Consider the following 14,435-nt stretch of genomic DNA (forward strand, 5'->3'; position numbering starts at 1 on the left):
TATCATGGTAGATGACACAAGGTACATAAAACAGGTACTTCAGAGCCACTCATCTGAGCAACTTCAGTTTTAAAACAGTTCTGTAAAATACTTCAGTTTTTGCTGGGTCATAGAACATAAAATAAGAACTTAAAAGAGTTTATTATAGAGTTGTTAGTAACAGATACTAGCGGGTGACTTTCCTGGTGCGAAGAAGGTTAACGGTTTGGTTTTTTCTATATGAGCCAATTTTCTGGTCTTTTCTTCCTGGAATATTTGATTAATTTTTTTTTTTTTTTTTGGTACTGAATCTTGAAGCTTGCTCTTTCAGCATTTTTCAGAGGTGTTTGAGGACTCAGCAGTCGTCTCTTCTGTTGTAGCAGGGTCAGAAGGGGGAAAGGGAGGTGCTGAGAGGCCGCTTGGACTGCCCTTCCTTAGGAGCGGTTGGTGCTGTTCAGCAGACACGGGGCAGCGCAGAAGCAGCCCCTCTTGAAAACAGTTTTGTGGATATTGTTGCCTTGGATATAGGATTTCCCTTAGCTCTTCTCAGCAGACATAGGAGATGTTTCCGAGGTTAAACGCTTCTGTTTGATTTGTCATTTTTTTACACTGGAGAAGAAATATAAAATTATTTGCAGATGGTGCCATTTCATTTGCTGTTACTAATTTCTGTTCAGGATACAAGATCCAAAAGGTGTCCTCTGTATATGATTAGTTTATCTTTTAACAAGTTAAGACACCACTAATGTCAATCTTCGGACACGTATATTTTTCAGGAGCCCAGCACACCTCAAACGGAACAACGCCCGTGAGTAGAGCTGTTCCATGAAACATCCTTGCCCACAGCAAAAGTCGGCAGTGGGAGGAAAGGAATTTCACTGCCTGATGTTACGGTGTGTCAGAGGGATCATGGCCAAGGAGGCTGTCTAATGTAATCAGATCTCAGGACAGAAATAATTAAATAATGAAGGCGTGAGTTCCCAAGAACAGTCTAACAGCAGCAACTGAGAATCTGGGTACAAACGCTCAGAGGAAGGGGCAGAGCCTCAAGATTCCAAGAAGTTTGTTTTCTTGTGTCGCGCTTAGTTACTTCTCACGTCTCCATCATCTTTTTCGAGCACTGCCGACTGCCAGTCCTGTAGCGAGGATTGATTTAACCGTAAACTAATTCCCATCATTTCCAACTAAGGAAAGAGCTTGTGTAGGTTGCACTTCTACATTTGCTGTTTGTTCCTCATTTAGTCAGAGTATAAAAAGAAAAAATCGAGATCCCTGTGGCACTGCACTGAAATACTTATAGAGAGTGCTTCAAATCTGATACGCTGCGCATGCAGAATGACAAATATTGGAGAATAATGAGGAGGTTGTAGACTTTGTAATTATGAGAAACAACCCCTCTTGTCTTTAGGAAAAGAATATATTACTGCCTAATTCTTTTTCCTAAAAGGTAGATGTAAGAGTGTGAAGTGACTGAGTACTAGCTGACAGCTTTGAGAACATTTTGTATTCAGGTAGGCTGCCTTTTTTAGTATAATTGTATTGTATTTGTTTCTATTCAGTGTCTTGATACGAGGAACCACTGACAGAGTTAGCGACCTTGTTCCTGGCCTCTTACATGTGAACTTTGGTCATAACCAGGGGACCATCCTCTTGCCAACCCCTGACAGACGTGCTGTAATGATTTCACCTGCAAAAAATAAACAAAATCCCATTCTAGGAATAAATTAATAGTGAGATGCAAAACTCAAGTAAACTTCCTATGTTTAGAAGTTAAGGATGCTATTACATCTGTGCGTTGTTGTATTTAACTTTTACATTCTGTCCGTAGCAGACTCGGATTCTCAAGAGTTTGAACCTTGTAATCTGAAGCCTAAATGAGGACTTTGAGCTCATCCTGGTGGAGGTTCAAAACCCAGAACAGTTTTACCCATCGGACTTGTTTTTTCCACGGATTGTGACTCAATCCATGTTTTAACGTTCAGGAACCCACTCTATGTTAGGAGACAGTTGTAACCCCTTTAATTTCTGGGATTTTACAGACATTGTGTATTTTCAGTATAATTGCTGGAGGATAAGTTGTTGTCACACCACCTTTTTCCTGGCACTTGAGACCGCGCTGAATGTGTTCTGTTGCCTGCATGTCTGTCGGATCCTCTAGCTTTAATGAGAATTATGCAAATGCATCAGGTACCAAATGAAAATGTTAACTTTATTTATACGGAGCTTCAAGTGCGCACCAGGCTGCAGATAGAGGAATTCTGTCAGCGGAAAATCCGCAGTGTAAGGCCCCGGCCGCAGCTGGGTGACTCCTCGGTGCCCTTAAACGGCCCAGGGGGAGCGTGCGGAGCCCGGTGCCTGTATTCCTGTAAACCTAAATAGAATAAGAGAAGGACCCGAAAATCGTGCCAGGCGTTTCTCATGACGTAAGCAGGATCAGCTGGATCTGTATTATTTGCAGCCTTTTTGTTTAGCTTGTTCCCAAAGAGCCTGGCAGCCCCCGGCTGTCAGAGCCTGGGGCTCTGAAGTCTCTCCCCAGCGTTACCTCGCACCAGCTTCCCTCAAAGTTACTTAAGTGCCTTGAAGAATTTCAAAATTAATTCTGCAGCGGTGTTCCAGTTCTTCTTAACAGTCCAGAGACTTGTGAAAGTTTCTTTAATAGTATTGCAGAATTTTCAGAGTTCATAGTGACAAACGTTGCTGGAGTACCTTTTTGTAGGCAGATTTACAGCTTACATCAGTAGTAATGCATCATTATTACCTGTTTTATGTAATAAATGTCTTAGTCGTGACAAGGTGCGTATAGATCACCTGGACTAAGCACTCTCAGTAAAGCACAGTTGCAATCAAAGGTTTGTGAATTAATTGAGAAAATTGCAAATCAGGTAGTCAGTGAAATAATTCATTGTCACATCCAATCAATAAACTTTGTAAATCAACTCATTTAATTCAAAAAATGATCTATATAGATCAAGCGACCAATTAAACAATTAGCATACACTTTGCAATTAATTAATTTAAGCATCAATCACGCAATTAAAACTCCAAATTTAAACTGCAGAGTTTGGAAACGCACTGCCATGTGAACGTCCAAGCGGTACTTTGTGGCTGTGGAAAAGGCCTGAATGCTGGCAGATTTACAGTAAGGAAGAATGCTTATTTCAGATCAATAATTTAAATAGGAACATTTGGAAGAGATTTTAATATTAGGAAAATGTGATTAATACCCGTTTGGTATCTATAGATAGTTATTTCCCGATGGGCTTTCCTACGTGGAAAGAAAGAGGCTTAGATTTTTCTTTTATATTTTCTCCACGCTCTGTTTAAAACTTTTCTTTGTTAGTTCTTAAGTCTGTACTAACTTTTAACTGCTTTTAGTGACTGGACTTCTTAGATATTTAGAAAAGGTAGCTTTTCTACTAATCATTGCTACTGCGTTGAACAAATTGTTTACTTTTCCTGTAGTTTTTTACGCTGTTTGTCTGCCTGAGAGCATTCTCTGCTTTTCAAGCCTACATTCAGTAAACTTTTTCACAGTTGCTTGATCTGTGAAAAAATAGATAGACCCTGCTTGGTTGTCTTTAATGCTAAAATGTAATGGTCATATAAATAAATAAATTTTCGCCAAGTGGAGAAATATTACTTCCAGCTTGATGAAGTCATGAAACTGTTACAGACTTTGGTGTGGTTTGATCGCTGCCGGTATTTTGCCTGCGGTTCAGTTAACGGTGAAGGAAGACCGGCTGCTTCGCTCTGAGGTTTGGGGTTTTTCTGTTACCACGTGGTGTTGGTAGCAAGATACGCTGGGACTTTGCTGGGACGTGCGCGCGCGCCGCCGGTGGCTCTTTACGCGTGTTACGGCTGTAACAGGCGTCTCTGATTTGCTCTCTGCAGCGTTTAGTGACCGGGGTTGAGCAGCTGAACCCGGGCGGTCGTGTGGCTTCCCTCCTGAATAAACCTGGTTTGTCTGTGTTTCAGCGACAACGTCAATGCCTACTGTCTCCATATTGCTGAGGATGACGGCGAGGTTGACACGGATTTTCCACCCTTGGATTCCAATGAGCCCATTCACAAGTTTGGCTTCAGCACGCTGGCGCTGGTTGAGAAGTACTCGTCCCCCGGCCTGGCCGCCAAGCAGTCGCTCTTTGTTCGCATGTGAGTATGGCGCTGCCTGCTCGGGCCGGGAGCCCCCGCGAGCCCCTGCCACCGCCCCGGCCCCGTTCCGCTCCCCTGGTCCTCACCCGAACCCAGCGGAATTCCGGGGCGCGTGTTCCCGCGGTTCCGCGCGGACGAAGCCCCGCGCCGGGCCTGTCGGGACGCGGGCGCAGGGCTCAGGGCTGCTGCAGCAGCCGACGCTGGGGGCAGAAAATAAACCCTCCTGCGTGGAATTGCGGGGAACGTTGAACTGATGCGCTCCCGCTAGGAAATATTTGGAATTTACACAAAGCCTGAGCTCAGTAATCTTAATTTTCCTCCAGCCACACTGCTTATTTATGAAAAATATGGTTGAATAATAAATTAAATAATGTATATAATGGCTTCAGAGAGTTACCGTTCTGAAGTCATTCATGTTGGATATCCAGAGCCATCTTCAACAGGTATTAAGAACTGATCTTGGTAGCAACTTTTTAATTATTTTAGGAAAATGTGTCCAATTTTAGCAGGAAAAAAGTGTACTCGTGGCGTTTGGGTATTCCACATATGAGAGGGCTTCAAAATCTTTCGAAACCCCATAGACAAAGGAGTAAATTTGCATTTTAAGACTGGCTGCAGGACTGAAAAGCAAGTAATTTTCAATACAAATAGTTGCCATACAAATAGTGTGTTAGTGACAGTGCAGCGATTGAGGAGAGAAATGAGCAGTAAATGAGCTGGGCAGTGGGAACAGGACTGGACGCGCCACTTTAAAGTCCAGAGGAATTTTGAAGAGGAAGATCCCACCCAGCACTGAAACACGAAGCTTCTGCTTTGCAGCTCAAGGAGAATTTCCTATGTCGTGTTCAGTGAATTAGTGTTTCAGTGATAGGCGCTGTGCTTGATCACTTTTATTTTTCCTTAATTGTGAATGAAAAATCTTTTAAACCATCAGAAGGCCTTAATTACTGTAACAAAATACAAGTAGCATAAGCTACTTCTTACTTGGGAAAAATATTTCACGTTTGGATCCCTTGAAATGAAAATGCTAATAGTGTTTTCCTGGGTTTTTGACATTTTTTTAATCTATAAAGGGTTACTTACATTTCATAACCCTACAGCTGCTTCTGGTTTTGAATAATCAGACATCTGAAATAATTTCTGACCTATTTAATTAGATATTTATATTCTATATTGTGTACTGTGTTTCTTAGAGACGTTCTAAAGCGTCCTGCTGCAAGAAAATCTCAGAGATCCCATGTGTATTTCCCAAAGGCCCGTTCACTTTATTCCACTCTGTCAGGTCATTGGAAAATAAAATATTCTGTCAACAGTATTTACAAATAAGTTATTCAAGGTAAACATGTTCAGCTGTGCTGAACTGGATGCAGTCACTCATGTGGCAGCTGATCGAGGAGGAAATGAGGCGGCCGGGCCGGCCGCACTGCGGGGTCTGGTGTTGGGTTGTGCAGGTCACAGTCACACAGTTGAACCAGGCAGCGACTTCTCCGCCTGTGGAACTGCAGAGTATTTAGTTCCTTCCGCCTGACTGAAGAATGCTGCATGTCTCATCTGAAAGGGGGAATATCTCTTTCACCTGCATGCATTTTTCTAATCAGTGCTATTGCCATGAATTTGAATTTTTTTTTATTTTTATGATTTTATTTTATTGTTTTATCTTCAGGATAATCCTGCATCTTTGGTATCCCTAGAAAAATACCAGGTGGTATATAGAAAATTCTATCCTAATTCCATGCAATCAAAAAGGACCATGGGTGTTTACCGCAGGTAGACCCGTTAGGAAGGCTGTACCATTAGAAGATTCTAAACTGTCGATGATTTCTCATTGGAAAAAGTCCCCTTTCTTTCTCAGCAGCCTCCGACCTAGGCCCCCACTGCCCGTGCTCAGTACGTAACTGGGGGTTAGTGTTTGATGGCAGCGAACACGTGTGCTCTCAGCTTTTGGGCTTAGCTCGGAGGTGGAACCAGAGTTCCCGCGCGGAGCCCGGAGACCTCGGCAGGGGCCTGGCCTGGCCGCCCTTCTCTGACCGGTGCTTGTAGCAGGATTGGGGTCCAGCTGCAAACCCTGCCAGAGGAACGTGAAATCTTTGGCTTTAGCGTAATTTGTGCTCGTGTGAGGACCTTCCCTCTAACCTGGGAGGTCCTGCCGATTAGAAATAGGACAACTGCATCATAAGAAGTAGTGCTTTTCTGAGGTGTCTGTGGGTTCTTCCCGTATAAATAGTTATTTGCAAATAGTTAGATTTAAATTAGAATTTTTAATGCGTCCCCTAGAATAATTACGTGATCATCCCTCGATCAAAAGATTGTTACTTCCGTGAGTTTAAATATTGTGTGCTGTCTTATTTTTGTAGGGATTTGTTGTAAATTCTACGTCTTCTTCCTTCCCTGTCATCCTACTGCTGCATGTAATTGTATTTTTATATTTTGCATCCCTTTTTTTCCTCCTCATGCTGAAGTATTTCAGCTGCTGCTGTGTCAGGCTTGTGACTTGTAATGTTTATTAATATTGGATCACTGTTGAAAAAGGTTGATGCCTCTGAGAAGCTTCATGATGAAGCATGGTGTTTTATTTCAGAGCTCACCCATCCTGCATATTGGATATATTTTCAGATGTTGTGCAGTTACCGAGCTGACAGTTATGGAACCTCGCCAGGGACCCCGTTTCAGCAGGACATGTTTGAGCAGAAACAGTTTGCAGAACTTTATACACTTAAACTCCTGCCAAGGCAAACTCTTAGCCACTTGAGTTAGTTATAAATACCCAGTGGCGGTGGTTGGAAGTAGCCCACAGTGCATTTTATATTCTGAGCTGAATGTGAATGTCTTTGTGGCTATATAGAGTAGTAAATAATTGAGTTTGATTAGGGAGAGGGACCTCATTATCCCCCCACCTGTGCCCAGCTGGTAGGGGAGGGTCGAAATGAAGCCATTAGCTGTCTCCCTTACTGGCATCTCAAAGAGCTCAAATACATCTGTGTCTTATTTTCTTTTCTGGCACAATCAGTCGAGCAAGCTAAGCAGGCATGACCGAATTTGGCAAGTTCCAAGGACTCTGGCAAAGTTACACAAGGAGAAGACGGAGGGCAGTCATTCTGGCTTCTTACTGCCCATTAGTCTAGCGAGTTATGTTTTTGGAAAATGTCTGTTGTGGAAAGCAGTACTTTGTCCAATGTCAAACACGGCGTCCGCAAGCAGCCCTCTTCCATGTCGGGTATGGTTTGTCAGGAGGCGTCAAACAAAGCACTGCATTCACGTAAATGCAGACTTCTTGAGATGATGAAGTAATACCTGAAAGATTCTGAACGAAGGTAGCTTAAAATAAATCTGTGCTATCATTAGGGCCTTTTCCCTTGGAAATTTTATTATCACAATTTGGCATACTCGATCTAATGGTGTTTCTAGGAGTTGGAGCTCAGCTGCCAGTTGGCACACAGACGAAATTTGGCATAGAGTTCCTCTGCTCTGTAGCACTTTTCTTCTGTTTTGATATTATGTTTAAATTGCTTTGACTATTATATATGTATTTTTCAAAGCAGCACCTCTGCTATACCTCACAGATTTAAGGTTTGAAACGTTTTTAAAATATCAGGCTTTCATTGTACATGTAAAATTAAATTCAAAGCTTGGCAATCTGTTTTTTATTTCGATTACAGGAGCACTCCCCAAAAGGCCAGTTACCAGTTTTCACATGGGTGTAGGCAATCTACAAAGTATTTTTTAGAATACGCGTAAAATGCAAATTTAAGAAAGTTAATGTAGGTGCCAGAGTTAAGAAGGTTGGCTCCCGCGACAGCGAGTAGGGAGGGGTGGGGCCCCAAGGAAAGAGTCAGCAGGAAGGTGACTCGTTAGATGTCTGACGGTGGCTTATAGCGGTGTCAGAATCCAGCCAATTAAACTCGAGAGCACACAGAGTTATCCGAGGCTAACCTGGGATGCACAAAAGCAAGATCATGTAGGCTCAGAATAAAAATTGTGACTGGCGTAGTTATTCTGGTTCATATCCCTGTGCGCTTCATCTTGAACATCACCCAGCTTAAGCACATTGCGTCAACTGGGGGTTTTAGCCTTAACTTTGACTTTGTGCTGATCGAGTGGAAATCGTTATTAGTCATCGCAGACACTTCCAACCATGCCAACCATTTTTTGCAGCGAGCTTTAAGTGCTATAAATTCCGCTTCAGTGTTAAAAAAAAAAAAAAAAAAAAGCTCCAGATTGGAAAGGCAGCTTTTGGAAAACTTTGTTTCTCATTCAGAACAGAAGCCTTTTGTCCTTTAAGTGTCGGGGTTTTATTTTGCTGCACAAAGGGAGCCCGTGGAGAGGAGCTGCCTGTTTCCATGCTGCCTCCGAGCACCTTCTCCCCCCCCAGGCAACACCCCGGCGTCAGCCCGCCGAAGCTCTTGCCTCTTCTGTTGTTTTCTTTTTCCTCTTCTGAACCTTGCCACCCTGGCTCCAGCGCTGAGGCTGTAAAAGAAGATGGAAAGCCAAGTTACCGCAGAATGATCACTATCATTAACATTCACGGGTGGTTCACTTATCATTCCTGACTGCACAGACATGGCAGCCGTTATGAAACGTCCACAGGTGTAGCACGATGATACATATTACATTGTGCCACAATGGATTTATGTATTCTGTAACAAAAGAAAAGTGTAATGAAAAAATACAGAAGGTAATCCTTTATTCCTCCACTGCACAATTTATCAGTAATGCCTGTGGATGATAAGTGCCAGGGATTTCCTTTGCTTGATTTAACCTTGTCACCCAGGTATGTTTTTGCAAAATGACAGAAAATACAAGCTAAGGAATTTCTTTGGCTCCCAATTTGTAAGCAGCAGTTTTAATTGATTGAATAGCATCTGCTTGTCTGTCCCGTTTTCTAGTGTGTTGACTTAAAATAAAGGTATCACACGTTAGCAGAGTAAGCTAAAACACGTAATTTATAATCGTAATTAAGGCTGTGCTGGAATTAGGTTGAGCGAGGACAGTTCATGCACATTATCGATGCAGAGCATAGCCGGGGAGCTGGCAGGGTGAGGCGGGGGGTGTATTTCTTCCCGAAGAGCCTCTCTGCTGTTTTCCCGTCCAGGCGGGTTGCGGTAGATTGATGAGGTTTTAGGTGCTCCAAGGCTCCCTGCCCGCTGGACGGCGCGGGGCTTCTCCTCTGCGGCGCGGGGAACGCTCTCGGACACGCCGGCCGGGCCCCGGCGCGACGGCGGGGTCGCTTTGCTCTGGGCTTAGATCCGCTCCCGGCCCAGATCTGTGGGTGTTAAAATGTCTGAGTGCTGAAATGTCGCCGCTGAGGCTCTGCGCTGTGGTGCTGGAGAAAACCAGCGCTGCGTGCTCGTGAGCCGGGGCGAGGGACGGGCGGGATCGTGTGGCTGGACCGGGACGGGTGTTTCAGACCCGCTGGCTCTGTTCCAGAGCAAATAGCCAAAAGTTTACAAATGCGGGGAGCGCTTGACGTTTCACTGCGCTTGCCAAGGTCCCGCTTGCTGGATAGCACACTAAATATAGTAAAACACAGAGGTTTTTCTTATTTTGCTTTGATCAGTAAAATAAACTTTTAAAGATTGTTCTGGGATGAGATCCAGCTTCTGAGGCAAAGAATGGCCGTGGCTCAGGCATGAGTTAGTAATAGAGTGTCAGGGAAATTAGGCTGACAGTTCTCAGGCCAGCTGCTCAATAGAAAGAATCGACCGAGCCGGGATGGCCTGAAACACGAGCGGGATCACCAGCAGCGTGTGCCCCTTAGCAGCTGAAGCGTCAGGAATGGAAAGACAGCCCCCCCGTTTCGGGCGGGTGCGTGTCGGCGTGAGCGGCCCCGTGGCCGCGGGGCTGGGCCCTGGGGCAGGCTGCGGGCCCTGACCCGCCTCCGGGGAAACCCGCTTAGAAAAAACCTTTGTACTAAAGGAGAAAAAAGCGTGGCTCCGGTCGTTCTGGCTGTGGAAGGTTTTGGAAGATTTTCTTCACCTTTGCTGGGGTTTTTCTCTGCAGTATTTTGATTTGTTTTCCTGCGTTTTGGTTGCAGTTCTCTGGAAACCTTCTTCCTGTATTGCCGAGCGTTACAGGAGTTACCTGAAGGCACCAGATGTCTTCAGAATCGATGTTCTGACGGTTGGGTCCAGCGTGCAAGGCTTGTCTTGGGGCGCCTCATTGGCAAACACTGGGCCGTTTCGGTAGAAGCAGAAAGGCAGTGAGCGTCCTTTTTGTAGTTATAATTGTCTACGAGGTTCTTCACTTTTAAGAACAGGCCAGATTTAGCTCAGCAGGTCACTTGGGACTGGAGCTGTGAGGACTGGGGGAAGCGAACGACCACGAGCCTGCTGGGCGAAGGCAAGATGTTGTCTGGTGCTCGTGCACGGTGCAGGGCTCCGCAGCAGCTTGAGGGAAGATTCGTTCTCCGGTTCGGAGTTGCGGAAGGTCTCTGCTCGCTGCGTGGCGTTAGTGGAGCGCCTGGACTGGGGCTGTCGGGCACGGCCGCCTCCCCCCGCAGGCGGGGCTGGCACTCCCTCCCGGGGGCGCCGGGCTCAGCTCTGCTCCTGCTGCACTAAACCCGTGGCAGAAAGAGAGAGAGAAAAAGTAGATGCATGGAAAGGTTGGAAATATTTGGCTTGAAGACGAGTCAGATAGAGTTATAAATAATAAATGGTCCAAAGAACATAAATTTGGGGCTTTTAGGCAGTTTCATTTTGCCAGGAACAAAGGGAATTGAGAATGAAATTCTGATGAGACTAACGCACAACTGATGAGGAGGGGACGCCCTTTCACACCCGTGGTCTGTGGGACTGACGGGGGGCGAGGAGCCCGGGGGAGCTGCCGGGGGATGCTCTGGAAACAGCCCCATCCGAGGCGCTGGGTATTTTCATTTTTTGCAGGGCACCGGTGACCGCCCGCTCGGATTCCGTGGCGGTCTCCCGGCGGTTCAGCCGCTCTCGGCAGCCGGGCTGGAGCTGAGCCCTGCTGGGGTGGCGGAGGTGGCTCTGCCGGGAGCGGGGTGCGGGCACAGCCTGTGCTCGCTCTTCCCGTAGCCCCAAGCAGGCTGGTGGCCAGCACGTGCCCAGGCAGGGGCTTTGCTGGCCACCGTGGCTGCACAGCAGCCAGTGGCCAGGAGTAAGTGCTAATGTGTGGAGAGGGCTCCAAAATGTCATTTATTCACCTGGGCTGTGTCACAGCGCGGGCTGGGGGTGCCACACCTGAAGTGATCCGAACTCAGACTCCCATTCCCAGCGTTCGTGTCTTGAAGTGACATGTAATATGGCCTTGGTTTTAATGCTGTAATTGTGTTGCTTGGATTGCTTTTGACTGCCAGTGGCTTTTAAAAATATTCCAGCTGTGATACTCCTATAGAGCTCTACTCCCTGATTAAAATTCCTAGTTGCCAGATACAAAGCTCCTCCTCCTGTCTAAAGAGCTTTGCAAAACAGTTTTTTTCCAGGCAGTGCAAATCTCTCCCTGCGGGTGCCGAGCAGCTCTCAAATTTCTGTGCTAACTGTCTGCAGTGACATCTACTGACATGAGCAGAGATTGACTGCAGGGTCTAAGGGGCAAAATTTACTGATAGATTAATCCAGCATCTCTTCTATTATATTGTCATCGTCCCTGCGTCCCCGGTGGTGCCGCTTCCGATCCTGGGCTGGCGGCACCTCCCGTCACCCCCCCGCTGTCTGCACCCCCCCGGGCGTGGGCTCCCTGCGGCAGCGCCGGGACCAGGGTCCCGCTGCCATAAACCTTCCCGTCAGGTTTTGTGCCCCCGTGTTCTCAAAAACGTGTCCGAGGAAAGCGCGTTACTGACGTCTGCGGTAGCGCTGCACATCACGAGCGCCGAAAAGCTGCTCTTGTTTCTCGGGGTGTTGTTCTTCCACTTCTCCTTAATGATTCGTTCCGTCTGCCGTCGGCCGTGTAGGAAAACGACATTGCAAACTGTTCCTCATGCGTGCGCTGCGAAACGCCTCGCAGGTACTTCATAATGAGTAGTTGAGGAGCTCCACAGGTACCTCTGCTCATTTTTCTTTTTTAATGATGAACACAAATTGATCAAAAATAAAGATAAATTAGGAAGAGCCTTGCACACCTTGAATCTCAATCCATTTTTGTCTCTGCCTTTCTAAGGGAGTTTGCTCGGTTTCTCCTTTTAACTTACTTCTATAGCACAACTTTGTTAATTGTTGTGCCTAAAAAGTCCTTTGCTTGAAACTATTGAAAATTGCAGTGAGCTGCTTGATGATGATTATTTTGTAAAAATGCATGTGCATCTGTCTTGCAGAAATGCTGCTCATGGATTCTCACTTATTCAGGTGGACAGTATGAAGGTCACCATGAAGGATATCTTACAAAAGGCCTTAAAGAGAAGGAAGGGATCACAGAGAGGCTCAGGTGGGTTATTTATCGTATTTTCTAGAGGGCAGGGTGTTTTTCCATGAGCATATTTTATATCTCTTTTTAACTGTTGTGAAAGATGCTCGGGTTTTTTTCGGTGGGTATTGTGATTTTCAGCACCACTCTGAAGCGGTTCTGTGCACAGGTTTGTGTTCTAGATACTGGCAAAAAGCCGGCGGTGGGGAGCTGCATAATGTTTGCTGCAGAGCAGTATATCCATTACCGCAAATATTTATTTATGATAACAAAGCCATTTGCATTCCAGACCAGCTAGTGGTAATTTGAGATGATGGGTGGAAGTACAGTAAGACCAGTCCTTGATAGAATTTGTATATTTTTAATTTATGTAAGAAAATGATGCTTAGAATGATATTAAATAATTTAAAGGACTTGTCGTTACTTGTAGAGAAAAAGAAAAATTTACTTTCTGCAATGTTGTCAAAACAGTAGTGTTACAGTTAAGACATACCAACATTTAAAAAAAGAAAATTTACAGTACTTGCATTTATATTTTAGAGCAATGCTTTTCCATGGTGTAAATGTGCATTCCCATATATGCTAGTACATATATTTCAAAAGCATGAGGCCAAGAGATCTTTCCAGCAACAAGAAATAATTACTGTGAGAAATTGCACCGAGTCTTGTCACGCGACAAAGGAACTTTAATATGAACCTATCTATATAGTAGGTAAAGATAAGGATCTTGTCTTTGTAAATGAATGAAACCTCCTTATATACCCTTAGTTTTAACTATGGGAAAAGAAAATAAACCCTGTTCTCTTTAGAAAAAGTAGTTCAGTGCAGTTTTTAAACGAGTGTATAATCTGTCATGGATTTAATTAGCTATCTTCAGATGAGAGCTGAAGTTTTAATAAAAGTTAGAAGAGATAACACAGTGAAGGACACGGATGAGCTGTCTCAAGGCCATATTCCAGGGGAACGATAAGAGCTGTAAAAAATGGCAGAGGAGAGCAATTGAATGAAGCAATGAAAATCTGATTCTCGTAAAAAAAAAAAAAAAAAAAAAAGCGGGGGGAGAGAGAGAGATGCTGGTAGGGGTGGTTGTAGATGAGACCCGCCAGCGTCTGCAGCAATTTGGCCGCTGGCCAGGAGTCATTGTTCACCCTCGGCTGTGGTGGCTCCGTCCAGATGTGCCAACTGCACGTTCCGGCTTTTGCCAGCTGACTGCGCCGTTTGATAACCGGCTCTCTGGATGCCCATCACTGGCCGCAGAGATAGAATTAAATGATGATGATCTTCCCACAAGTTGGGAGAGGAAACAATGCATATAAATCTTGATTTCATCTCAGCGTGAGAAGTCTTTATCCATCATCACTCATAATGAACAAGTCGTTAGCCGCGATGAATGGTGTTCTGGTTTTTTCAAACACCTCTTTTGTTCACTTTTTGGGTGACTTTTATTTATTTCCTGGGGTCAGATTTCTCTTCCCAGAAGGGAGGTGGCTAAAGGATTCACTTAGCTTAGTCTTTAAACTACTTGCCTCCTTCGTGTAACAGATGTTTTACTCTGACCGTTTGAAATTTGGTTTTGCTTTTATTTTGTTACTTTTGCTCAGTAGTTTAGAAATCGAATAGACCTGTCATTTGTTCCTTCAGCTCATACATTAGTTTCTACTTTCTTGGCACGCCTGCTCGGAAACATTTGCAGCAACAGGGTATTTAAGTATCTATGTATCATTTGAGGCTTTTTTAATTGTATAAGAAATCATTTGAATTTAGTTTTTGTAAATTATCCGTGTGACACCTCACTCTGAGATGTGACCATCATCCCTGCTGTGGGTATAACCACAGTCACGACTGAAAACCTGGGTTGTAGGTATGTTATACTTATAGGTATACTTATTATACCTATAATATTTACTTTGAACATGCAATTGGGTTTCTTGAAATAGTCAGCGTTGTTC

General features: G+C 44.8%; 1 protein-coding gene across 5 annotated transcripts in view; it reads left to right on the forward strand.

The window, feature by feature from the left end:
• Nucleotides 1-14,435, forward strand: part of MAPKAP1 (MAPK associated protein 1) — a 103,722-nt gene that overhangs the window by 45,338 nt on the left and 43,949 nt on the right. For all 5 annotated transcript variants that reach the window (XM_074923975.1, XM_074923976.1, XM_074923979.1 and 2 more), the window contains 2 exons: nucleotides 3,955-4,131; nucleotides 12,398-12,507. In XM_074923975.1, coding sequence (XP_074780076.1) covers nucleotides 3,955-4,131; nucleotides 12,398-12,507 — 287 coding nt within the window. The remainder of the gene's footprint in view (nucleotides 1-3,954; nucleotides 4,132-12,397; nucleotides 12,508-14,435) is intronic.

This window comes from Athene noctua, chromosome 20 (genome assembly GCF_965140245.1).
Source record: "Athene noctua chromosome 20, bAthNoc1.hap1.1, whole genome shotgun sequence".
In the NCBI taxonomy this organism is placed as follows: domain Eukaryota; kingdom Metazoa; phylum Chordata; class Aves; order Strigiformes; family Strigidae; genus Athene; species Athene noctua.